General features: G+C 42.8%; 2 protein-coding genes across 2 annotated transcripts; both read right to left on the bottom strand.

Moving 5' to 3' along the window:
• Positions 1 to 20: 20 nt before the first annotated feature.
• LOC138784141 (histamine H3 receptor-like) lies at positions 21 to 12,195 on the bottom strand. The gene is made up of 3 exons (XM_069959655.1): positions 11,952 to 12,195; positions 6,841 to 7,007; positions 21 to 755 (listed from the first exon to the last, which is right to left on the bottom strand). The coding sequence occupies exons 1-3, from the start codon at positions 12,193 to 12,195 to the stop codon at positions 21 to 23; spliced, it is 1,146 nt and encodes a 381-aa protein (XP_069815756.1).
• A 10,217-nt stretch (positions 12,196 to 22,412) lies between these two features.
• Positions 22,413 to 27,349, bottom strand: LOC138784140 (histamine H3 receptor-like). The gene is made up of 3 exons (XM_069959654.1): positions 27,106 to 27,349; positions 24,835 to 25,001; positions 22,413 to 23,150 (listed from the first exon to the last, which is right to left on the bottom strand). Exons 1-3 carry the CDS (start codon positions 27,347 to 27,349, stop codon positions 22,413 to 22,415), a joined length of 1,149 nt encoding a protein of 382 aa, XP_069815755.1.
• Positions 27,350 to 27,570: the final 221 nt, after the last annotated feature.

Below are 27,570 nucleotides of genomic sequence, written 5' to 3'. Positions count from 1 at the left end.
ATTTTAAACTCTAACTAAAACTAAAACACTTTCTGAAAAATCATGGCAAAAGCTTTCCTAAAACCCTTGTGACACAATGGATACAGTACAGGGTTGATAGCTGAATTTAAGTATGAAATCCAAACTGCTATATCAAACCAATAATATGGTATACAGTACCCATGGCAGGCAGTTCTGATACTGATTAGGAAAGTGTATGGGGCCCAACAAATGGCAAAGATACAAACAAGAATGGCAAGAGATTTGGCAACTTTCTTGTCCCTGGAGAGTTTAATGACCTGTATGTTGTAAGTGTTGGATACATGGTCCATTTGTGAAGGGTCTTTTGTTTGAAAACATTGTCTAAGAGCTTTTTTCACTGTCTTTGTTAGTGGTAAGGAAATCATCTGATCTGGCGACAGTGCTAGAGTAGTTGATATAGTGTATTGCTTGGCGTGATTTTCTATTACAGCAGATGGTGGAGGAGCAAGCTGTTGTCTCTTCTTGCTGCGTTTAGTGATGTTCCAGTAGATTCTCAGATTAAAGAAAGAAATACTTATCAAAGGAAAAATAAAATCAAAAGTTGATGTCCCCAAGTGGAAAAACCAAGCATCATAAAAAGCAGGTACACACACACCCTCAGCCACATCTTTTTCACCAAAAACTGTTTCCCAAAATAGGATAGCTGGACCGTACAGTAGAAAAGATGTTATCCAGACGGATGCCATTTTGAGAACTGTCTGACTGTGATTATTTTGTGAAGAACGATACAAGACCTGATAAAAATCAAAGTTTAGAAACATTTTGTTTAAAGGTTATGTTATAAATATAAAAGCAGCAAAAAAGACAATATACACTCACCGGCCACTTTATTAGGTACACCTGTCCAACTGCACGTTACCACTTAATTTCTAATCAGCCAATCACATGGCGGCAACTCAGTGCATTTAGGCATGTAGACATGGTCAAGACAATCTCCTGCAGTTCAAACCGAGCATCAGTATGGGGAAGAAAGGTGACTTGAGTGCCTTTGAACGTGGCATGGTTGTTGGTGCCAGAAGGGCTGGTCTGAGTATTTCAGAAACTGCTGATCTACTGGGATTTTCACGCACAACCATCTCTAGGGTTTACAGAGAATGGTCCGAAAAAGAAAAAACATCCAGTAAGCGGCAGTTCTGTGGGCGGAAATGCCTTGTTGATGCCAGAGGTCAGAGGAGAATGGGAAGACTGATTCATGCTAATAAAAAGGCAACAGTGACTCAAATAGCCAACCGTTACAACCAAGGTAGGCAGAAGAGCATCTCTGAACGCACAGTACGTCGAACTTTGAGGCAGATGGGCTACAGCAGCAGAAGACCACACCGGGTGCCACTCCTTTCAGCTAAGAACAGGAAACTGAGGCTACAATTTGCACAAGCTCATCGAAATTGGACAGTAGAAGATTGGAAAAACGTTGCCTGGTCTGATGAGTCTCGATTTCTGCTTGAACATGACAATGAGTTCACTGTACTCAAATGGCCTCCACAGTCACCAGATCTCAATCCAATAGAGCATCTTTGGGATGTGGTGGAACGGGAGATTCGCATCATGGATGTGCAGCCGACAAATCTGCGGCAACTGTGTGATGCCATCATGTCAATATGGACCAAAATCTCTGAGAAATGCTTCCAGCACCTTGTTAAATCTATGCCACGAAGAATAGAGGCAGCTCTGAAAGCAAAAGGGGGTCCAACCCGTTACTAGCATGGTGTTCCTAATAAAGTGGCTGGTGAGTGTATAATTTTACCTTGTACATATAAACCACTGTGCAAACATTTCGGCAAGTGTGAAAAATACACTGCAAATACTTTATTTTTATCTATTAACAAAAAGCAAATTGAATGAACAGAAGAAAAATCTAAATAAAAAAATATTTTTGTGTGACCGCCCTTTGTCTTCTAAACAGCATCAGTTCTTGAACACAGTTTTTCAAGGTGCTCAGCAGGGAGGTTGTTCCAAACATCTTGGAGAAGTAACCACAGATCTTCTTTCTATGTAGACTGGTCAAGTCTTTCTGTCACTTCATGTAATCCCAGAGCATGATGTTGAGATCAGGACTCTGTGAAGGCCATATCATTACTTATAGGACTCCTTGCTCTCCTTTATGCTGAAGATAATTCTTAATAACATTGGATATTTGTTTGATGTATAGGGTAAATTGTATTTCTCAGCATTAAAGCAACTCTGTACCCACAATCTGCCCCCCGAAACTGCTAGTACCGTCAGATATCTTCAAGGGGTCTGTTCGGCAGGTGATGCAGTTATTGTCCTAAAAAACAACTTTTAAACTTGCAGCCCTGTGTCAAATTGGCATGACCTAGAGTGTCTGTGCCCTAGTCCTGTGACACCCATCTGTCCCTACTCCCCGCCTCAGGACGGATTTCTCCTAATCATCACTTGTCTGAACACTGCACATGTGATGGATCGTTAAGGCCCATGTGCAGTGTTTAGACAGGTAATGAATAGGAGAAACCCTGCCTGGGGCATTTCTAATGGTGGAGAGGTTGGGGAGGGGGGGGGACGGAGAGGCGGTGCAAGCCCAGGGCACGGGTACTCTAGGCCACACCAATTTGACACTGGGCATTTAAAAGTAGTTTTTTAGGACAATAACTGAACATTCACCATGCCACACTGCTGCCACACTCATTATTGTACCACTCTCCAGCCGTTAAGCAATAAACTGCCTTCTGTTGCAGACAAAGGCTATATTCACACAATGTCAAAAAAGAGGAAAGGCCTCCACCAGTGGACGTCAATTTTTAGTTCTTCACCCACAGTTTTTCTTTTATCTTCCTTTTACCGTGTTTACTATTAACTGAAATGGACTTTTCAATTAAAGACACACCCAAAGGGAAATAAGTCCACCTAAGGGTCCATTTACACAGAAAGTTTATCCGATAGATTATCTGCCAAAGATTTGAAGCAAAAACCAGGAACGGACTATAAACAGAGATAAACAGGTTATAAAGGAAAGCCTGAGATTTCTCCTCTTTTCAAATCCATTCCTGGCTTTGGCTTCAAATTTTTGGCAGATAATCTGTCAGATAATCTTTCTGTGTAAATGGACTCTAATCTAGCATAATGTATCAACAGCCGTCATTGCACTGACGGGCGGCCAAACATGGAAATGACAGATGCCATTTTAACCTCAAATGAGGGACGTTATTCTAAACAGAGAGGAAAAAACATTGTATGAACATATCCTAATATTATTAAAGAAATATATTATCACTCATCAGTCCAAAGCACATGCTGCCATTTTTCTGCACCTCAATTCCTATGTTTTCATGCTTTAAGTCGCTTGGTCTTGTTTCTGTTTCAAATGTATGTCTTTTTGGTTGCAATTTCTTCACTTCTGACCAGACTTCTCAAAACAGTAGAAGGGTTTACCTGGGTCTCACCAGCGTCTGCCAGTTCTGAGCTGATAGCACTGCTGGACATCTTTTAATTCAGAAAGGAAGTAAGCATGTGTCTTTGATCTGCTGCACGATTCCTGAATTTCAGATTTTTCTAAATTGATGCTGTAACGAAGGCAAAGGGCACTCACACCAATGATTGATTGGATTTAGATTTTTTTTTGTTAATTCACTTTACATTTTGTTGATTGATACATAAATCTATTAGCCCTTTTATTCTTATAAAGTATTCTTACTTTGCAGCTTACTATTGGCGATGCAAAATATGTAATGAATATTATATAACATCAGTATAGTAGTAGTCTATAGTATATTAGTAGTATATAGTAGGATTAATATAGTATAAAAAAAAATAATAAATTATAGTGTAAACTTCACTAGCACATGCAAATTAATGGAAAACATATTCTCCTGTTATTGTCTGTATAAACAGTGAGTGTGCTTTATGGCATCTGTAATGGATAATATGGACAAAAAAGCTTCCACAGCCTGTTAAAAGGGTTATCTGGGTAATAAAATAATATTCTAAATGATCCCCCTTCCCAATACCACCCTATGTCTAATATACATCTATAACCTTTCTTGCACCCTTTCCCTTTTTTCTCATATTTACCTGCTCTGAATGTCTAAAATCATGTTCTCTGTGTCCTCTCTGACAGCACAATGCTTCCTTTTCCCCTTTCTCTTTGTAGACACAAAATATGTGATCTCCTTTGACTTGGTAACCAGAAGACATCTTCTGCATCATCTCCATGCACCTGTTCACTAGTGAAAGTGCTGCTTCTATAGACTTACATGTGTCCCTGAGCCTAGGTTTCTGTAATATAAAACTTTATGGTTCTATCTTTGCTTGCTGTCAGTGAATGCAGACATATGTACCTGTCTTTGTGTCACAGCTCTGTATGTAAGTGTTATGGATGTTCTTAGACCCTGGATAGAACTAGAATGTTTTCATTCACAGCAAACAGAGATGTAAACCTATAGTCAGTGGCGGATTAAATGTACCCTGGGCCCCGGGCTGTCCACCCAACCTGCCCCCCCCCCAGTCAATTCGCCCACATTATAATCTGCTACTGCCTGTCCCCAATAAACACTGCCTGCCTGCCTCCCCTCCCTGCTGGCCCCAGTAAGCATTGCCCACCCCACCTCCACTGCCCCCAATAAACATATCGCCACCTCACCTGGTCCCCTGATGTTGCCCCCCCCCCAAGGTCACAGCAGCACAGAGGATGTCAGGAGGGGAGGGTGCTAATCCTATAGGAGATAGTCCCCCTTTATAGATGGTCTCCCTCTTTCCCCCTCTATAGATGGTCCCCCTCTTTCCCCCTCTTTCCCCCTCTATAGATGGTCCCCCTCTTTCCCCCCTTATAGATGGTCCCCCTCTTCCCCCCTTATAGATGGTCCCCCTCTTTCCCCCCTTATAGATGGTCCCCCTCTTTCCCCCTTTATAGATGGTCCCCCTCTTTCCCCCTTTATAGATGGTCCCCCTCTTTCCCCCTTTATAGATGGTCCCCCTCTTCCCCCCTTATAGATGGTCCCCCTCTTCCCCCCTTATAGATGGTCCCCCTCTTTCCCCCTCTATAGATGGTCCCCCTCTTTCCCCCTTTATAGATGGTCCCCCTCTTTCCCTCTTTATAGATGGTCCCCCTCTCCCCCCTTATAGATGGTCCCCCTCTTTCCCCCTCTATAGATGGTCCCCCTCTTTCCCTCTTTATAGATGGTCCCCCTCTTTCCCCCCTTATAGATGGTCCCCCTCTTTCCCCCTCTATAGATGGTCCCCCTCTTTCCCCCTCTATAGATGGTCCCCCTCTTATAGATGGTCCCCCTCTTTTCCCCTTTATAGATGGTCCCCCTCTTTCCCCCCTTTATAGATGGTCCCCCTCTTTCCCCCTTTATAGATGGTCCCCCTCTTTCCCTCTTTATAGCTGGTCCCCCTCTTTCCCTCTTTATAGCTGGTCCCCCTCTTTCCCCCCTTATAGATGGTCCCCCTCTTTTCCCCTTTATAGATGGTCCCCCTCTTTCCCCCCTTTATAGATGGTCCCCCTCTTTCCCTCTTTATAGCTGGTCCCCCTCTTTCCCTTTTTATAGATGGTCCCCCTCTTTCCCTCTTTATAGCTGGTCCCCCTCTTTCCCTTTTTATAGCTGGTCCCCCTCTTTCCCCCCTTATAGATGGTCCCCCTCTTCCCTCTCCCCCCTTATAGCTGGTCCCCCTCTTTCCTCCCCTTATAGCTGGTCCTCCTTTCCCCCCTCTATAGATGGTCCCCCTCTCCCCCCTCCCTTTATAGATGGTCCCCCTCTTTCCCCCCCTTATAGCTGGTCCTCCTTTCCCCCCTTATAGATGGTCCCCCTCTTCCCTCTCCCCCCCCCTTATAGCTGGTCCCCCTCTTTCCTCTCCCCCCCCCCCTTATAGCTGGTCCCCCTCTTCCCTCCCCCCCCTTATAGCTGGTCCCCCTCTCCCCCCCCCCTCCCCCCCCCCTTTATAGATGCCCCCCAGTGAGTAAATAACACAAAAATAACTAAATATAACTCACCTACCCTGCGTTCCCTCGTCGATACTCTCTCCGTCTGATGCGCGGCTGCCGGGGGTGTCCCGTCCTCTCCCCGGCAGCGCGCGCATCACACAGCTCCTAGTGCCGCCTGGGCCCTGACTTCCGGTACGTGCGCTCCCAGTACCGGAAGTCAGGGCCCCAGGCGGCACTAGGAGCTGTGTGATGCGCGCACTGCCGGGGAGAGGACGGGACACCCCCGGCAGCCACGCATCAGACGGAGGCAGCCGGAGACTCTTGTGACCGCAAGCGAAACAATGCTTGCGGTCACAAGAGTGCAGTGGCGAGGGGGCCTCCCGGGCGGCATTATAATGTGGGCGGCAAGGCATGGGCCCCCCCGGAGCCTCGGGCCCCGGGCGGCCGCCCAAACCGCCTACATTATAATCCGCCACTGCCTATAGTACACTCCCCAACAAACAGATGCCCGTTATGCAGCACATTGCTACAACATGGGCGTGTCAGCTCTGCTACATCATCAGCTAGTATTGAATACATACTGGGGTGATGTGAAGCAAAATCTGTAAAAAGAACAGTCCTATGTATACTCTGCAATAGTAATGACAGCAGTGGGCAGGATTGAAAGCTAAGGGGGTGGGTATGCGAATGGACCAATCAGGGAGATGCACTGCGTGATGGGAAATGTAGTTTCCTGGTTGGTGCCATCTTGGATATAGATCGGCTTTTTGAAAAACTTGTAACTCAGGAATGGCAGCAGCTAGAAAGACAGGAGATGACTCAAAATACTCAGGGGGACTTGGTGAGTAAGACCAGCTAGGATTTAATTTTTTAGCTGTTAGGTGGATAACCCCTTTAACTTTACATTCATTAATAGAGAGGAAGATTGGAAGTGAATTACTTACTGCTTTAGTCACAGAAAGGAATCTATCATAGCTGATCAGGGCAATGTTAAATGCTGAGGCTGAGCACATTGTATAATCTGCCATTACCCACAGCTTGCAGATGTTTTTTCCAAGCATCCATTTCCCATTAAGTAAATAAAGCAAATACAAAGGAATGACAAATGCACCTGAAGAAAAAATATACACTGTCCAACAATCAGTATTTAAATATATTATTATAAATTAAGAAAAAAAACGAATTAACACATACTAAACTACTAAATGAACTATAAAAAGGAGCCCTTTAAATCAATAATTGTCAATAGCAGCCATTGCTAACATAAAGAAGGATTTCCCTGCCATCCTCCAGTGAGTGGGTCACAATGTTAGCTGTGGATATAAGCTAAACATCTTCCAATTGGCCAAAAACATAAATCATTAAAACAAGTCTTGATGATGGCTTGTCAGGGTAAAACATTATGTAGGGGCCCACCTTACATGCTATAATAATGAACATAAGCCTTCCTTCTGCTTTGGAAGTTGTCTTGTTAAAACACTTGATTTGGCCATTCCTTGTGCCTGGTGTTTTGGTATGATTTAATGGCATATATTGCTGTTATTTACATGTCATGTTCCTGCAGTTAAATATCCTTTTCTTTTATGTCCATTTTATGTGCTCCTTGTTATTGTACATATCCTTAATAAAAAAATATTGAGTTTAAAGCCCAAAATAATAATGAACATAAGCAAAGGGGGGCTAGCTCAGAAAAACAAGATAAAAGACAAAAATACTAAACGCAATAAAAAAAAATTACAAGCAATAACAGAATCAAAACAATCATCTTTCAATAACTACTATAAATTGCATACAATACAGTTTCCACCTATTATCACAGGCTATTCAGTGCCCTAATAATACTGCCTAAATAATAGTGCTCTGTTCCGGACTTCAGAAAGATTGATGGAGGCCCCTGACTGTAGACACCCTAAGACTTTTGCCTCCTTTCTCCTCCCTGTATCCAAGCCCTGTATTCAGATATGTAAGCAGTGCCTATATATGATATCAAGCTAAATTGTGCCAACAATATTTCTTTTTATCCCCTCTTCCCCATCTATGAGCGTTCCTTAATTGTTAGTCAGTGTCAAAGTAGTGTACATTTGATCACTAGAATAAGATCTCAAATATATACTTCCAATGTATTGTCTATCAACAAGTACAAGGAGGATGTGCTATTCAGAAAAGGCCATTGCATAGTGCCTTACATCTAACTTGGTGGTGGACACTGCAGCACTAGGAGCACTGCATCGCAGTGCCTCTTGGTGGAGTTGAAGTGGATCCAAGTTCATTTATTTATCTCATTTTGACACCTTAGGGCATTAAGAGCACAACAATTGTGAGACTTGTACCTAGTAACACACCTGTTGCCTCTGAGAAAAAAGGCAAGAGGAGTGACTGGGAACCTATGAAGCTGCCATAGACGAAAGATCCTGGAGAAGGAAACCCACACATGCTTTGGACGGGGTCATAACTAATAATAACTAATAATAATGATTTTTATTTATATAGCGCCAAAAGAGTCTGCAATTCTGTGGTTACATGCATAGACAAAAATCAGAGTCTAAAAGAACATTGTAAGGTTGCTGATGGTCTTGTATTGTCTAGAGCATTGTTTATTCCTGAACAAGTTAGCACTTGGACAAAGGCCATTAGAGACCGAGAGAGAGAGAAAGCATGGTTATAAGAAGACAAAATGGCTTATATCTACAGGTGACCGCACCAGTGAGTGATTAGGAGATAAGTTGGTAAAAATGCTCTTCCTGCAAGTATACAGTACAAGTGGCACCAGAGAAAGAAGGGTGTAAAGCTATATAGTTACATAGATGGTACAGTTGTAAAAAGGCACTTCCATCAAGTTCAACCAAGGGAGGAGATGGATGATGTGTAAGCATACAGTACCTCACAACTTTTTGCATGGCCAATGAGTGACACTTGTGGTTCACTTTAGGAAAAATTTACAGACATTTCTATACTTTTTAATTCAAGATGCATCCACACATACAGGATCTGCTGTAGAGTGATGGATGGATTTAGTTACATTTTTATCTGGAAATCTGCAGCTAATCCTATATTTGTGACTGCTTCTTTAGGTCCCATTCACACAGTGACCCTGTCTGTTATTGTGGAACCGTGGACAGTATGGGCCCTATTCCACCGGACCATTATCATTTGCATAATCATTAGCGATTAACGATCTCAAACGACCGCTATTGCAAAAGACCTGAAAACGTTCCCTCATTTCCATTGGACGGTAATCGTTACTTATGATCGTAATTGCGATAGTTTTTTCTTCCCTATTTATTCGCTATTGCGTTCGTATCTATTGCGAACGACCGAACAATGTCTTATTCAATGCGAACGATTTGCGAACGTTTTGCAAACGATTTCTCGTTCGGTCGTTAATCGTTAACTGCATTTCAACCGAACGATTATCGTTTAGATTCGAACGAGTTAACGATAATCTGAACGATAATCGGCCAGTGGAATAGGGCCCTAACTGTCCGCATTTGCAGGGACCCACTTTCAAATAGGTGACAAAGACACACAATAGCTTCCTCGTTTTGTTTGTGGCATAGATCACGGCCCCAAAACGGATCCATAAAAACTACAGATGTGTGTATGGGGCCATATGAACTGGATCTGTGAAATGATGTGTGAAAGGGGCCATAATGTCACATGATTCATCTGAATATAACAATATTTAGGATCCAAATTGCACCACATGATAGAATAATATGTAAGGTTGGGTCTATGTAAGAAACCAGACACTTTCTAGAGCAACTTAAAAAGTTAATTAATGCAAATCTAATTCCTAGGTCAAAAAGAGGAACATCTAAGGGGCAAAGAGAGGAATGTGAGTCAAAGGTATGGACTGTCCCTCCAAAATAGGGACACTTGGGAGGTATGTGTAAGTTCTATATATCTACACAAGAATCAATGTTATTTTTTTCTAAGAACTTGTCTAACCAATCACCTAAAATTTACTATCCCTATTATCAAAGGTCCTCTCTCCCTAGGTCTATTTATGAAGATACAGACTGCATTTGCAGTCTGTATCTTATACTTTACCTGATCCTTTGGTCCGCCGCTGTAGCATGGTCGGGCACCGCCATCTTGATTTAGTCTCTTGTGTTCCAGCGGTGGAACACAAATGACGTCATCGAGATGGCGGTGCCCGGCCTTGCCGCTCTGCATGACGGGAGCTTCCTGTCTCGCGCCGGCTCTTTTGAAAAGAGCCGGCGCGAGACAGGAAAGTAAAAAGTAAATATTTTAAAAACGCGGCAAAAAAAATAATCAAATATATTTACAATTATTAATAAAATAATTAAATACATCTAATTAGGGGGAAAAAAATTTGATTTTCATCCATGATTGGTTCTCTTTAAGCCTGTTGTGAAGCCTCCACTGTGTTTCACAGATTTACTGTTCTCATGGTGGAGACGTCTTGAGGCCTCTGGAGATTAAACCCTTTTTTTCTCCAGGCAAAGGGGGTGCTCACTTCTCTGAGGGGGTTTTACAAGGAACATCTTTTCCCCATATTTCTTGTAGGGGCCATTTAAATACTTATATAAGTTAATCATATCTTCTCCAGACTAAACAAATGTAATTCTTTTAATCTCTCCTCCTAAGATGCTCCATTCCTCTTATTAGTTTAGTTGCCCGTCTTTGTACGTTTTCCATTTCCAGGACATCCGTTTTATGATCTGGGTTCCAGAACTGGACAGCATACTCCAGATGAGGCCGCACCAAAGCTTTATACAGTGGTAATATCATATCCCTGTCCCGAGAGTCCATGCCTGTTATATACATGACAATATCCTGCTGGCCTTAGAAGCAGCCGACTGACATTGTGTGCTGTTCTGTAGTCTATTATCTATGAGTACACCCAGATCCTTCTATACCAGTTACTCTCGCCATTTAACGCCCCCCTTTTTTAGACAGTTGAACTGTCTATTCTTGACAAGTGATAGCTCAAATATAGGTTAAGGAGTTAGATTTTGTTAAAAGGTGACAGCCCTTTGTATATCTGCAAGTGTTATTGGCATGTACCCTGCAGGTGTGCAGCTGGGGTGGTCAAGGTTATTCTTGAAACAGGTTGTGACTTAGCTGAGGCAGCAACCTTGGGCTTTGTATACAAGTGGCCGGGCAACTCAGATCAAATTGAAAACAGACAGCACATACTGTGGTAGGGAGTCCAAAAGTGAAAACATGTTCCAGCAAAAAAATCCTTAAAAACACGTTATTGTAGAAAAAACTTCCATAAAAAACAGCATGTGAACAAGTAAGTATAATCTAGACGCGTTTCGGCTGTTACCAGCCTTTATCACATCTGTGGTAGGGAGTAACCATGTTTAAAACCATAGAATGTTCACAGAAAAGTCATCTTGAGCCCTAACTTGATATCTTGAGGCCTAACCTGTTCTTCTGTTATACCATAAGTGTGAGAGAAACCAGCAAATTGTGTACGCCTTCTAGAGATTGTAGCTATTACGCTTGTGTGCCACTTCCCAGTGACAAAACTACAGTTTGTTGTAATGGAGAAAATAAAATTATTCAGTATTAAAGTAAAAGCCTTAGCAGAAGTTGAATACAGTTGCTCCAGGCCATGGGATCACAACCCTGTTATATTACTCCTGTGGATGTGCACTTGTTTTAGGCCATGTTCACACTCTGATACTATAGCATCTCCTGGATGTACATCACTTTATTTGAATTGGAATGCCGACACATTCGGGTGTGCCCACACTCCAATTGGCTTTAGAGCACAATATAAAGTACAGCTGGGAGCCATACTTTACACTGTGTGCACAGGCTATGTTGTGCAGACACTATTCACTGAATAGCGGCCACACAAAATAGACCTGTAAATTATTTTGTGCTGCTGCAAAGAAACTACAACCATAGTGTATACAGGTTGTATACACTATGGCTGTGATTCCATGCAATCTAATGTAATGCCACAGTGTCATTAAACAATGGCTGTTGTTGCAATCTGCAACAATGGCCTTTGTTTAATGAAAAAGTACACTGTGTGAATGAGGCCTTAAAGATATACTTACTAGGAAATACTTACCTATAATAAAATCACAAATGGCTAAATTAAGAAGAAAGAAGTTGCTTTGGGTTCTAAGACTCTTATCCACAATGAAAGCGATCACAACCAGGATATTACCGAACACTGTCACTATAATCAGTAGAGATATAAGCAGCATTATCACAATCTTAACACTTTCTGAAAACTCTGGATCCAAGTCAGAAGTTTCATTGAGATTGAACACATCCAATCCACTCTCATTATACACCAGTAGATTTGTCATTGTTTTCTGTAAGGACTGTAGTGTGTGAAAGCCATGCAGGATAAAGCCCAGTCTGGGTGAGCGGCATCAGGAGATCATCCAGCTGGTACTCCCCTCCGTACCAATGTGTCGATGCAGTGATTGTCCACATACACAAGTGAGTTATTTGCCACATTTATAGTGGCTGCTACTGAGCAGCTCCAGTGTTTTATTATTAGACGTCAATACACATGAGAAAACACAAGGAACACTAAATTATTTCAGGTTTCATTGGGCAAAGCATAATGTTCTCCCTGATGAATACTGGCATGCTAAGGTCATGGCAGTAATCTCTTTATATATTGTCATAAAATAGATTATGAAGAATACCTGTAGCCTCTTCTGATATTTGCTAACATTTAATATTGTAATTGATATTTTTTGCATTACTTTGTTAAAGAAAACAGTCTATGGAATGTTTCTATTACAACTCACCATCTTTAATGGAGCAGGTGTCAGATGCACCTATGCAGTCAAAGAATATACATTGTCAAAGCATATTTCCCTCTTGCACTTAGATAAATAGGGTATTCCAGTGTTTTGTTAAAAAAAAAAAATAATAATAATAATCCTAAATATATGTTCCTAGTCCCCTGTTTTGTTGCCCTAGACAGAGAGGGCACATGCTCCCATGACAAAATACAATGATAAAATCATAAAAAATCATTTTCTTCATCAATAAAGTGCTGTATAACTTAAAGGTTTTAAAGTAAACATAAAATACAATTACAATATAGCCTTATCAAAGCTGCCAACAGTTTGGCTACAAGGAGATAACAACACTATACATTACAGTGCAATTTTTCTTGCCTTAATGGATGCAAACTCATCAATTACATCATTAGGCTGGGTTCACACTATGTATATTTGAGGCTGTATTTGGTCCTCATGTCAGGTCCTCATAGCAACCAAAACCAGGAGTGGATTGAAAACATAGAAAGGATCTGTTCACACAATGTTGAAATTGAGTGGATGGCCGCCATATAACAGTAAATAACGGCCATTATTTCAATACCACAGCCGTTGTTTTAAAATAACAGCAAATATTTGCCATTAACCCCTTAAGGACCGGGCCTGAAATGGCCTTAAGGACCGGAGCAAATTTTATGAATTTGACCAGTGTCACTTTATTCATTAATAACTTCGGGATGCTTTTACCTATCCGGCTGATTCTGAGATTGTTTTCTCGTGACATATTGTACTTCACATTTCTTGTAAATTGGAGTCGATACTTATAACGAATCTTTATGAAAAAACCCAAAATAGCGTGAAAAATTGTGAAAAAATGCATTTTTCCAACTTTAAAACTTTTCTGCTTATACAGAAAATGGTTATACCACATAAATTATGTATTAAATAGCATTAGCAACATGTCTACTTTATGTTGGCGGCATTTATTAAACTATATTTCATTTTTTTTAGACAATAGGAAGCTTAAAACATTAGCAGCAAATTTCCAAATTTTCAGTAAAATTTCAAAATCAGATATTTTTAGGGAACTGTTCAGGTTTAAAGTGTATTTGAGGGGACTGTGTGTTAGAAAGCCCCACGAAGCACCCCATTTCAGAAACTGCACCCCCTAAACTCTGCAAAAGCACATCCAGAAAGTTTTTTAACCCTTTAGGGGAGTCACAGAAATAAAAGCCAAGTGTGTAAGAAATTTGAAAATTTTAATTTTCTGTGCAGAGATTTTATTGTAATCCAATATTTTTCTTAATTATAAACCTATTACCAGAGAAATGCACCCCAATATTGATTGCCCCGTTTCTGCAGTTTATAGAAATACCCCATATGTGGCCCTATTGCGCTATTTGACGCAACCACAAGCCTCAGATATAAGGGAGCGCCTAGTGAATTTCAATGGCTCCGTTATTTTTGGTCATTTTTGACTGTACCACTTCAGGTTGGCAGAGGCTCTGGGGTGCCAAAACCTAAAAAACACCCCTAAAGGGACACCATTCAGAAAACTACACCCCTCAAGGAATGTAACAAGGGGTGCGGTGAGCATCTGGACCCCACAGGTGCTTCACAGATTTTCCAAACAATATGGCTTGAAAAAAGACTAAATTATTTTTTACACTAAAATGTTGTTCTAGCCTTCAATTTTTCATTTTCACAAAGGGATAAAAGGAAAAAAAAAAACACAAAACATGTAGCGCAGTTTCTCCCGAATACGGAAATACCCCACATGTGGACATAAAGTGCCAAGCGGGCGCAGGACGAGCCTCCAAAGGGAAGGAGCGCCAATTGGCTTTTGGAAGCTGGATTTCACTGGAATGGATTTCAAGGGCCATGTCGCATTTACAGAGCCCTCGTGCTGCCAAGACACTGGAAACCCCCCACAAGTGACCCCATTCTGGAAACTAAACCCCTCAAGGAATCTAACAAGGGGTGCAGTGAGGATATGGACCCCACTGGTGACGGGCACAAATGTGGAAAAATGTGACGTGAAAGTGAAAATTTTCATTTTTTCACTTTCATGGCACAAATGTGCCCGTCTTCCAGGGGTCCATATCCTCACTGCACCCCTTGTTAGATTCCCTGAGGGGTGTAGTTTCCAGAATGGGGTCACTTGTGGGGGGTTTACAGTGTTTTGGCAGCACAAGGGCTCTGTAAATGCGACATGGCGTTCATCATCCATTCTAGCCAAATCCAACCTCTAAAATCCAAATGGCGCTCCTTCCCTTCGGAGGCTTGCCCTGCGCCCACATGGCGCTTTATGTCCACATGTGGGGTATTTACGGACTCGGGGGAAATTGCTCTACACATTTTGTGTTTTTTTTTCTCTTTTAACCCCTTGTGAAAATGATAAATTCAAGGCTAAACCAACATTATAGTGTAAAAAATTTAATATTTCATTTTCACGCCACATTGTTCCACACTTGTGTCCGTCACCAGTGGGGTCCATATGCTCACTACACCCCTTGTTACATTCCTTGAGGGGTGCAGTTTCCATAATGGGGTCACTTGTGGGGGGTTTAACTGTCTTGGCAACACAGGGGCCTTTTGAATGCAACATGGCCCCTCGAAATCCATTCCATCCAAATCCAGCCTTCAAAAACCAAATGGCGCACCTTCCCTTTGGAGGCTTACCCTGCACCCGCATGGCGCTTTATGTCCACATGTGGGGTATTTCCGTACTCAGGGGAAATTGCTCTACACATTGTGGTTTTTTTTATCTTTTAACCCCTTGTGAAAATGAAAAAATCAAGACAAGATCAATGATTTAGAGTAAAAATTAAAAAAAAATTACACTAAATGTTGGTCTAGCCTTGATTTTTTTCCATTTCCACAAGGGGTTAAAAAAGAAAATGAACACAAAACGTGTAGGGTAGTTTCCCCTGAGTACGAAAATACCCCACATGTGGGCATAATGTGCCATATGGGCACAGGGCAAGTCACCAAAGGGACAGAGCGCCATTTAGAGGCTGGAATGGGGGATGGAGGCCATGTCGCAATTACAAAGCTCCTGTGCTGCCAGAACAGTAGAAACCCCCCACAAGTGACCCCATTCTGGAAACTACACCCCATAAGGAATCTAACAAGGGGTGCAGTGAGCATATGGACCCCACTAGTGATGGGCACATGTGTAGAACATGTGCCGTGAAAATAAAAAATACCATTTTTTTCATTTTCACGTCCCAAATGTGGCCGTCACCAGGGGGCCATATCCCCGCTGCCCCACTTGTTAGATTCCTTATGGGGTGTAGTTTCCAGAATGGGGTCACTTGTGGGGGGTTTCTACTGTCCTGGCCGCACAGAGGCTTTGTAATTGCATCATGGCATCCTCTAATGGGAATGGCGGCCATACCTATTTAGCTGGGGAAAAGGGACAATTCTAATTTATTTGGGGGTATTAGGGCAATTATTAGTTTATAAGGTTGGAAATGACAGGTGTCCATCAAATTCAACCTGTGTTGATCCAGAGGAAGGCAAAAAACCCTCGTGAGGCAGACGACAGTAGCCTCATCACAGGGGAAAAATTCCTTCCCGACTCCATAATGGCGATCAGAATAATCCCTGGATCAACGTGACCCCTGAAATGGGAATAAGGGAAGGAATTTAGATAATGTAGAACCCCAGTGACGTGTGGTGCGCCTTGAAGTGATCCAGTATGCAGAGGCCGGGGTGATCAGGACAGGCGTCACACTGGAAAATGGCGTCCTTCCTGATCCCCCTGTTACCCCACACTCTGCACTTCTTCTGGGGTCTCCCGTTCTCCAGTGTGGGGGACGTCACCTGGAAAATGTTGTCCTGGTGCGATACGGGGTCCTTCATATCCAGAAGCGCTGGGGCCGCTCCATGGCTGCTAAATATTAGGGCGCTATTACTACTTCTGATATGTTCGGATCGTGCCGCAAGCTACAGTAGCTCGGGCAGTGAGGGACCGGAAGAGGGGGTGCTGGTATAAAAGTTATCCCCGTAGAGGTGGTGACCTTTATCCAGCAGTGGGAAGATCAGTTCCCGGACGATGTCCCCACTAACTCCGAGGATGGGGGGGGGGGGAGTGGGCATCTGGGGGCTGGATTCGGGTGTCCCTTCCTTCATACACTCTAAGGGTGCGTGCACACTGCGGAATCGCGAAGGATAACCCTTTGTGCATTCCGCAGTTGGCACCCGCCGGCGGACTGATGCAGGCGCACGTCTCCGTCCGTGTCGTAGACTCCATTCTATGCCCGGGCGGATTCCGCTCTGCGTCCGACGTGTTGATGGAATGACGGATGATGGAATCCGCCCATGCATAGGATAGAGTCTATGACACGGGCGGAGACGCGCCCCTGCATCAGTCCGCCGGCGGGTGCCAGCTGCGGAATGCACGAAGGGTTATCCTTCGCCATTCCGCAGTGTGCACGTACCCTAAATCTGTAAGTGTACCCTGAGGTACTCTCACAGAGTTTGTAGAATTTCACGCCATACCGTCATCTCTTATTGGGACGGTACTGGCAGAAAAGACGTGTCTGGGGGGCAGCGTACGCTACGCTACCCCCAGACACGTCACTGGATGATGAGGAGGATGAGGATGAATGGAGGAACAAAGGACCCCCCATTCATCCTCACTGGCTGTTTCGGTGTCGGAGGCAATAATAACGTATGCGTCCGATACCGAAAACACCCTGGGGGCCATCTTTATATGGGGATTGGTATATGGGGTATGTAGTGGTGTAGTGTAAAACTTTATTCAATGTAGTGTGGTGTAATGTAGTGTTTTTTTACGTGTTTTTTACAGTAAGTATACAAAAAAAACCTACGCCAAAAATGGTGTTGCTGATAAATGCCGCACTTATGTTCGGCACTTATCAGCAGACCGTGGCAGTAGGATATAAAAAAAAACCACCCTACGCCAAAAAGGAGGAGTTGCTGATTAGCAGCGCACTTTCGTGCGATGCTGATCAACACTCAGCGGCGATAGGGTGCGGAAAATAGAAAAAAAAAAATTGGAAAAAAAAAATTTTTTTTTACTACATTCTGAACATCCCTGTAGTGGCTGATACGTGTATTACACTTATCAGCCGCTAGGGGGCAGCAGAGCGCAAGATCCGAAAATAGACGACGCTGGAGCCGGAAAAATACGAAAAAAGACGACGCTGGAGCCGGAAACAGCCGATCGGGACTCACGGAAGAAGCCGAAGTCCCGACAAGATGAAGAGGACGCCGGGAACCCGGAAGACGCCGATCAGGACCCCGGGACAGGTGAGTAATGTACAAATACCTGCTCTGGACCCCTCAGCTACCTAGCTGAGGGGTCCGGAGCAGGTATTTATTACTTGTGGGGACTTTGATCGCCGTGAACGGCCGGCCGGCTGGCCGGCCGTTCACGGCGATCGGGACGGTGGTACCGTGACCACCATTACTTTTTACAGTAATGGCGGTCGGTGCCGTCCTCGGACAGCACCGACCGCCATTTTTTTCCGGGTCATCGGGCCACCGATGGCCCGGAAAGGTTCCGATCGCCGCTATGGGCTTATCAGCCAATAGCGGCGATCGTCGGCATGGGGGGGGGTTAACAACCCTCCATGCCGACAGGGAGAGATGGCCTGCTATGTATTATAGCAGGCTATCTCCCCCGATCGGGACCCGGCCGGCCGCGGCGCCCGTTTAAAGGGCTGACGTACCGGTACGTCATGGGTCCTTAAGTGACAGTGATCCATGACGTGCCGGTACGTCATGGGTCCTTAAGAGGTTAAATGATGGCCATCCACTCAATTACAACATTATGTGAACAGAGCCTTTCTGTGTTTTCAATCCACTCCTGGTTTTGGTTGCTATACAGCCTCACAAATACAGCCTCAAATATACATAGTGTGAACCCAGCCTTAAAGCGGCACTATCAGCAGGTTCAGCCATATGAACCTGCTGATATGCTGCAGTAGATCATTACCTGAGAAGTGCAGGGCTGCTACTAAATCTTCTCTTCTCCCCCGCATTCCTTGGACAGCTCCTAATTGCCCTTATGGTAATGAGGGGTTTAGGAGCATTTGGGGCGTCATCCTAAGTGCAGAACACCAGCTTGGCACGCCCAGTCTGCCTCCCCCTGTGCCGCCCCCTCTATTGCCGCTCGCTATGCACACATGAATATGCATAATGGGCGGCACAGAGCAACCCCTTGGCCCGCCAAGAGCATCCCCCTCCTGTGCCATTCAGCTGACAGCCAATCAGGAGCCCAGGAAAGTATGCTGCTCTACTGTGACAATGAGCAGCATACTTTCCTGGGCTACTAATCGGCTGTCAGCTGAACGGCACGGGAGGGGGCAGACCAGGCAGCACGGGAGGGGGTTGCTCCGTGCCGCCCATTATGCATATTCATGTGTGCATAGTGAGCAGCAATGGAGGGGGCGGCATGGGGGGAGGCAGACTGGGCGTGCCAAGCTGGTGCTCGGCACTTAGGGTGACACCCCAAATGCTCCTAAACCCCTCATTACCATAGGGGCAATGAGGAGCTATCCAAGGAATGTGGGGGAGAAGTGAAGATTTAGTAGCAGCCCTGCACTTCTCAGGTAATGATCTACTGCGGCATATAAGCAGGTTCATACGGCTGAACTTGCTGATAGTGCCGCTTTAAAGTCTGTTTTGTTGTTTCATATTCAATGGATAGAATGCATAGGTCTGGAATCTTTTCTGACCCATAGAACAGTGTTAGTAGTGTCTCATTAGTTTGAGCTTTGAAATGAAAACTTTCGATTTCTGCACAGAATTCATATGGATCCAAATCTTTTCTGTATTTTAGTAAAAGTTCCTTTGCCATTCTCTGCAGCTCAGAGGCCTCCATTTCCCCAGGTGTCAGAAAAGAAAGAAATGCTAAATCCTCTGCAGTTTTCCAGAGAGTTGCTGTCTTCCATACAATGTCATTGATTTGTATCCAAAAACCATAGCAAAGTTAACTCTAGGCTGATCTTCAGCAGATAGGTTGATACGGCTTGATCAGCTTGCTCATACACTGCCATGGTTTTAAGTTTTCTTCTTCTCTTTCAAGGAAATGTGGGAATGTTTATATTTCTTGCATACACAAACACTGCATGTCCATGGTGCGCATCTCCTCAAAACCCATTTCAGACCATCTATTTGCTTAGAGGCCTGTATTAGGGTATGTTCACACAGCTTTAAACAGACGGAAACTCTGTTGCGTAATCCGTCGCTCGCGCCCGCTCGCATGGGTGGATTCCTTCCTCCGTCTAAAGAATGAACTTGATCATTCTTTGGATGGAGGAAAGAATGCTGCCGCGCATAGAATTGAGTCTATGACACAGGTGGAGATGGGCGCGCCCGCCGCTCTCTGCAAGCTGGCTTGAGCGCAAACTTTGGCAGGTGCGCGCATCTCCACCCGTGTCATAGACTCCATTCTTTGGATGGACGACAGAATTTGCCCTTGTACAGTCCACGGGCGGGTGCAAGCTGCGGAATGTGCAACGGGTTATCCATTGCCATTCCGTAGTGTGCACAAACCCTTATGGTATAGCAGTGTGGGGTATTATGAGTTCTTTGAAATTCTGAGGGAATTGAAGGCGGTGCTGTGTCAGGTCTCCTAAGTGTATCTTCTCTATAGCACACTTGTTCAGCAGACTCCATTGTAGTGAGATTTAATAGGTTTTATTCTGGTACATTCTCCATACAGTAAAACTCCATCAGCAATAAACATCACTGAGAACAATGTTGAAATGCTTTCTCACACAGTCTGACCTCTTCACATAGGGAAGGTATGTTTCAGGTACCCGGGTTTCGCCAGTCTTATCCTGTAACCTCTGCTTCCCACTGGGCTGGAGTCTCTTTCCCTGTGGTAAATCCTGGTCTGTACTGTTATATCTGGCTTTCTCTGTCAGTTTTTACCTCATAGAACAACAGGATCCTTCTGTGCCCCTCCTCTCTTTCCCAGCATGCACAGAACACATCTGCCTGTTAACTCCTTCACTGCTGGACAACTACCAATGGTGTGTGCTGGCACCACTGGCACTCTCCGACTGCCAGACAAAGGTGATTAATTAACCCTTCAAACTTACCCTGGGCCACATATGTATGTCCATAGCACTGGGATCCTGGGAATCTGAGCTTGTACTAGCACTTCTCTGTTTATCAACCTCCAAAGCTTGAGGTGATTGTAGTCACTTTTTCCTACTTGTTTTTTCTTCTCTTACCCACCGGGTATCATTGCTGAGGATCAGGAGATACAGCCAGGGAGAGACCACAGCAGCCCTGCTATTCACTCCCCCGACGTATCTCTGTTGTGGCTGACTCCGTCAATGGTAGTCTATGAGGCTACCTATATGGACAGAGCAGGCAGCTGGGGAGTGTATTATGCTGCTGTCACGTCCTCTCCCAGCTATATCTCCCGATCAGCAGTGTGACCTGGTGGGATCAATAACTTTTGACATTTCTGATGACATATTAAGTCAAAAGGTACTTTTCATTACAGGTACTCTTTAATCAAATTATGGATTATTCACTGCAAGATGTGCAATATTTTAATATATTTTGCTGAGGACCACTGTGCATCATGTCATTACTGCATTTATATTAAACAAACACCTTTCAATAAATTTGCCTATTAAGAGGCATTACTTTTCAGATGATGATATACCTTAAAGTATACACTTTATTAGGTACACCTGTCCAACTGCACCTTACCACTTAATTTCTAATCAGCCAATCACATGCATTTAGATATGTAGACATAGTCAAGACAATCTCCTGCAGTTCAAACCGAGCATCAGTATGGGGAAGAAAGGTGATTTGAGTGCCTTTGAACGTGGCATGGTTGTTGGTGCCAGAAGGGCTGGTCTCACTATTTCAGAAACTGCTGATCTACTGGGATTTTCACGCACAACCATCTCTAGGGTTTACAGAGAATGGTCCGAAAAAGAAAAAACATCCAGTGAGCGGCAGTTCTGTGGGCGGAAATGCCTTGTTGATGCCAGAGGTCAGAGGAGAATGGGCAGACTGGTTCGAGCTGATAGAAAGGCAACAGTGACTCAAATAGCCAACCGTTACAACCAAGGTAGGCAGAAGAGCATCTCTGAACGCACAGTACGTCCAACTTTGAGGCAGATGGGCTACAGCAGCAGAAGACCACCCGTTACTAGCATGGTGTACCTAATAAAGTGGGCGGTGAGTGTATTTTGCTGAGGACCACTGTGCATCATGCCATTACTGCATATATATTAAACAAACACCTTTCAATAAATTTGCCTATTAAGAGGCATTACTTTTCAGACGATGATATACCTTAAAGTTTTTGTGGTCTCGACTTTAACATCACTTTTAGTTTTTCAACACTACAACTAAAGTATGGTACAGGATATTGTTATAAGGGCCCCTTTACAGAGGCAAATGCTGAGATTTCTCGTTCGTCAGCTGATCACTGGCCCTTTTATACAGGCTGATTATGGGCAGTGAAGGTTGCTATATCATTTTTGGATCTTTTTCTAGGATGGGTGGTCAGATCACCATACCAAGGTGTATAAAGGACAAGTTACTAGTAATACTACATGCTAGTAGCAGGCATTCCTGTCATACATTTAAAGCTAATTAATAGAGCACCTAGGAATTGTATACGAGGAGTGCGCTTCATTATGTGCCAGAAGTTGCCCTGATGGATTCTAACAATGCTAGGAAGACAGAAAGGGCCAGATCGGTGTCAGGATGTGGTGTGGTCCATAAAGGTGGGGATTTAGTTAACAGATACAAGTACGCCAGTCTTGGTCTCTTGGTCATTTTTTCAGATGAAAAATCATTGCAAAAGCTTTCCTGAAACGCTTGTGACACAACGGATACAGTACAGGGTTGATAGCTGAATTTAAGTATAAAATCCAGACAGTGATGTCATACCAATAATACGGTATACAGTACCCATGGCAGGCAGTTCTGATACTGATTAGGAAAGTGTATGGGGACCAACAAATAGCAAAGATACAAACAAGAATGGCAAGAGATTTGGCAACTTTCTTGTCCCTGGAGAGTTTAATGACCTGTATGTTGTAAGTGTTGGATACATGGTCCATTTGTAAATGGTCTTTTGTTTGAAAACATTGTCTAAGAGCTTTTTTCACTCTCTTTCTTAGTGGTAAGGAAATCATCTGATCTGGTGACAGTGCTAGAGTAGTGGATATAATGTATGGCTTGGCTTGATTTTCTATTACAGCAGATGGTGGAGGAGCAAGCTGTTGTTTCTTCTTCCTGCTGCGTTTGTTGATGTTCCAGTAGATGCTCAGATTAAAGAAAGAAATACTTATTAAAGGAAGAATAAAATCAAAAGTTGATGTCCCCAAATGGAAAAACCAAGCATCATAAAAAGCGGCCATACAGACACTCTCAGCCATGTCTTTTTCACCGAAAACTGTTTCCCAAAATAGGATAGCTGGTCCGTACAGTAGAAAAGATGTTATCCAGACGGATGCCATTTTGAGAACTGTCTGACTGTGATTATTTTGTGAAGAACGATACAGGACCTAGTAAAAATCAAAGTTTAATTTTTTTTTTCTAAAGGTTATCTTATGAATAGTGATAAGCGAACCTGCTTATGCAAGCGATATGCATTAATGCAAGCGATATGCATTTGAATCCCTCCGCCTGGAGAAAGTGCATGCAGCCCAAGGACTGCTTGAAAAACATGCATACAGCCATAGGCCATGTTCCACGCTGTATGACAGCGGCTGTGTCACAAAACAGGTGCTGTCTGTGAAGTTCATTCCGGCCGGTACTGCAGTTTTTCTTTTTAATTGGGATGCGGGCGCATTCGGATGTACCCTTATTCCAATAACCCATAGCAGACAACGTAAAGTGCGTCCGGAGCCGCACTTTCCATTGTGTGCACTGTCAGTTTTGTGCGGCTGCTAAATAATGAATAGCGGCCGTAACAGAACTGACATGTCAGTTTTTTGTGTGGCCGCATGGAATCCCGGCTGGAGTGTATGCAGCTATACACTCCAGCCGGGATTCCATAGCAGTTAAAGAGACCGGAAAATTCACTAAATAACGTCCGTGGTTGCAAACCTGCAACTACGGCCGTTTTTTAATAAATTTATATGTTCTGTGAACTTAGCCATAGGCTGTATCCATTTTTCTAGGCCAATGCTTCTCAAACTTTTTTTTATTGGAGCCTCACCCAACAGACCAAAGCGATGCCTGGGACTCACCAGACTGACCAAAAAGGTGCCTGGGCCTCACTATCTGTGGTGAAAGTCCATTCAAAAGCTGAAAATAATGCTAGGGGTACCTGTTACCCATTTCCCAAACTAGATAATAATAAAAAAGTACTAAATAAATAAAAACAGCAAAAGGACTGTGCAGATCATAGTTAGTTTTGTGAAAACTGGCTCCTCAGCTGGGCCTCACCAACAACTAGGGGGCGCCTCACTGGTGAGGCCCACCTCACAGTTTGAGAAGCACTGCTCTAGACAGTCCTCAGGCTGCATCCACCTTCCCTAGGTGGAGGGATTCAAATGCAAATCGTTTGGGTTTGTGCAAACACAACTTTTCATCACTCATCTCTACTAACCACATGTCTTTTTATACTTATATATACTTATAGCAGGTATCAGAAGACTTGGGCAATGGATCTCAGAATAGAAAGCACAGCTGGAATCGATCCACTGATCCATAATTATGAAACGCTTATATCAGCCCATGTGCAGCGGATTTCAGTGTGAAACTTTCACTGCCATATTGTGCATGTAAATGTTCCTCAACCTACATATGAAAATGCCGATCATTATCATCTGTTTGATTTATTTGTTTATCACACATCTGATTATAATCCCCCTAAATTCCTGATTTTTGCAAGTGTACTTAGAATTGATGCTGTGTTGAAGACAAAGCCAAAGATTGATTTGATTTAGGTTTCTATTTTGTTCATTAACTTTGCCTTTTCCCTGCCTAAAACTCAGTACTGTACTTCTATTTTTGTCTATATATGGTGGAATGTAATGAATGTTGTATGACATTATATAGTATTATACTATAATAAATGTAGTGTAATATTATTGTTAAAGACATTTTCCAGGGGCATGCAAATTGGGGGCAAACACATCCTTCCATGATTGTCTGTATAAACAGTGAATGTGCTTTATGGCATCTGTTATTGTTAATATGAACAAAAAGGTGTCCACTTGATGAAGATAGGAGGCTACTTACCGCTTTTGTCACAGAAAGGAATCTATCATAGCTGATCAGGGCAATGTTAAATGCTGAAGCTGAGCACATTGTATAATCTGCAATTAACCACAGCTTGCAGATGTTTTTTCCAAGCATCCATTTCCCAGTGAGTAAATACAGGACATACAAAGGAGTGACAAATGCACCTGAAGAAAAAATATACACTGTCCAACAATTAGTATAGACGTATCATATATTAATATAAATAAAAAACAATACAAGGGCAAAATATGCACATACTATGCTAAAAAAACTATAAAAAGGAGCCCTTATAAGTCAAAGTTTCCACCTATTGACACTTGCTATACAGTACCCTTATAATACTACCTTAAACTACGTAAATAACAGTGCTTATGTTCTGGACAATCAATACCAGTCATGAACCAGTCCAAGGATTGTGGAGGCCGTGTCTATAGAGATCTCAATACATTTGCAACAAAGTGGAGGTGCTAGTTAGAAAAGGCAATTGTAAAGTGCCATGCATCTGACTTGGTGGTGGACTATGCAGCACTATTAGCACTACATAGCAGGTGGAGTTGGAGTTGAATCCATGTGTTTTTCGCATCAAATGGCAGAATGAGCACAACAAGGGTATGAATGACAGCCGTAGTAGCAGTATCTGTGGGCTGAGGGAGAAAAGGCAAGAGGAGTGACTGGGAGCCTGTAAAGCTGCCATATGAGAAGGATCCTAGAGAAAGAAACCTACGGACGGTGTCACTTGAAGATCACGAGAGTGCCACTATGGCTGATAAGTATAAGAGAATTTTGCAAGGAAACTGATGGTCACGTATCATTTAGAGCATTGTTTTATCCTGAACAAGTTAGCATTTGGACTGGTTTCCTTGCAGCCTGGCCAAAGGCCATTAGCGTCTTAGACTAGGTGGTAGAAAGCATGGCTGTAGGAAGAGAAAATGCATCATACAGTATGTACAGGTGAGCTTACCTGCGCGTATACAGTAAAAGTGGCACCAGAGACAGAGGGTGTAGTTGAACTATCTATTGTTGACAAGTGACATTCCAAATAAAGGTTAAAGGGGTATTTTGGATATAAATTTTTTTATTGAATTGCTTTAACTAAGTTACATTACTTTGTAAAATAACTTTATTGGAAAAAAGTATAGGTTTTTTTAGTACGTATATTCTTCCAGTGACTATCAGCATAAGGGGCTGTAAGTAACCTCTTCAGTTCGCAATCCCCTGTTCTATTCAAGCACTGCTGCACAACGCTATACAGAGCAGTGTCCCGTTCCCCCCATGTACTATACATTCTCACTCTACACATAGTGCCTCCTGGCTGCTATCAGCAGCCGGGGGCCAACACTGAAAGCTGTCACCAAGCATTTCTCCATGTCGGCTATTTAACCATTTATATGCCGCTGTCAAAACTTCATTGGTGATCCTTGCTACTTGATATTGATGATTGCTTCAGCTTGTCTGCAGCTTCTCTTTGGAAGTTATCAATCCATGATATAATAGACAAATGCAGCATACATGTACTGCATTGATCTCTATGAGCAATCATGGTATTATTATTGAAATCCCCTAGTGGGACTAAAAATGTGTTAAAAAAAATTTTAATATATAAATAAATCCATCCCATAATAGAAGTTGAAATCACTCCTCTTTTCCTATTTTTAAAATAAAAAAAATAAAATAAAATAAAGATATTTGGTATTGTCACTTGAGGAACCAATAAAAACTATAGATCATGGTAGAAGAAATAACACTTCACACAGCCCTATTACCAAATAGATAAAAGTGTTATAGGAGTCAAAATAAGGCAGTTTTTAACACATTTATATATTTTTAAAATGCTATTTTTTATGTAGTATAATAAAATTAAAGTTATATAAATTGCCTATCGTTGTAACCATACTGACTTAATATAGATACTGACTCAATATAGATAACATCTCAGTTTTACCACATGGCAAATAGCATAAGCATAAAGATGAAACACCCCCCATCCCCCCCCTCCCCCACACACCTGGAAATGTAATAAATAGCTTTTTTTTTCTAATTTCACCACCCAAATATTTTTTTCTCTGGTTTTGCTGCATATTTTATGGAAAAAATGAAGCATGTTCTTACAAAGTACAATTGGTGTCGCAAAAGAGACCTCACATAGATCTGTAGGTGATAAAATGAAAATGTTTTGGTCTTTTAAACAGGAGGAGAAAAAAACAAAAGTCCAAAAATAAAAATTCAATCCTTAAGGGGTTTAAGATACAGTGACTAGGAAATACTTACCTATAATAAAATCACAAATGGCTAAATTAAGAAGAAAGAAGTTGCTTTGGGTTCTAAGACTCTTATCCACAATGAAAGCGATCACAACCAGGATATTACCGAACACTGTCACTATAATCAGTAGAGATATAAGCAGCATTATCACAATCTTAACACTTTCTGAAAACTCTGGATCCAAGTCAGAAGTTTCATTCAAACTGAACACATCCAATCCACTCTCATTATACACCAGTAGATTTGTCATTGTTTTCTGTAAGGACTGTAGTGTGTGAAAGCCATGCAGGATAAAGCCCAGTCTGGGTGAGCGGCATCAGGAGATCATCCAGCTGGTACCCCCCTCCGTACCAATGTGTTAAGGCAGTGAAGGCTCACATACACTGCAAGTGAGTTATTTGCCACATTTATAGTGGCTGCTACTGAGCAGCTCCTGTGTTTTATTATTAGACGTCAATACACATGAGAAAA

This window comes from Dendropsophus ebraccatus, chromosome 2 (assembly GCF_027789765.1).
Source record: "Dendropsophus ebraccatus isolate aDenEbr1 chromosome 2, aDenEbr1.pat, whole genome shotgun sequence".
In the NCBI taxonomy this organism is placed as follows: domain Eukaryota; kingdom Metazoa; phylum Chordata; class Amphibia; order Anura; family Hylidae; genus Dendropsophus; species Dendropsophus ebraccatus.
The sequence above is the reverse complement of the archived record's forward strand: the minus strand, read 5'-3'. Positions and strand labels throughout refer to the sequence as shown.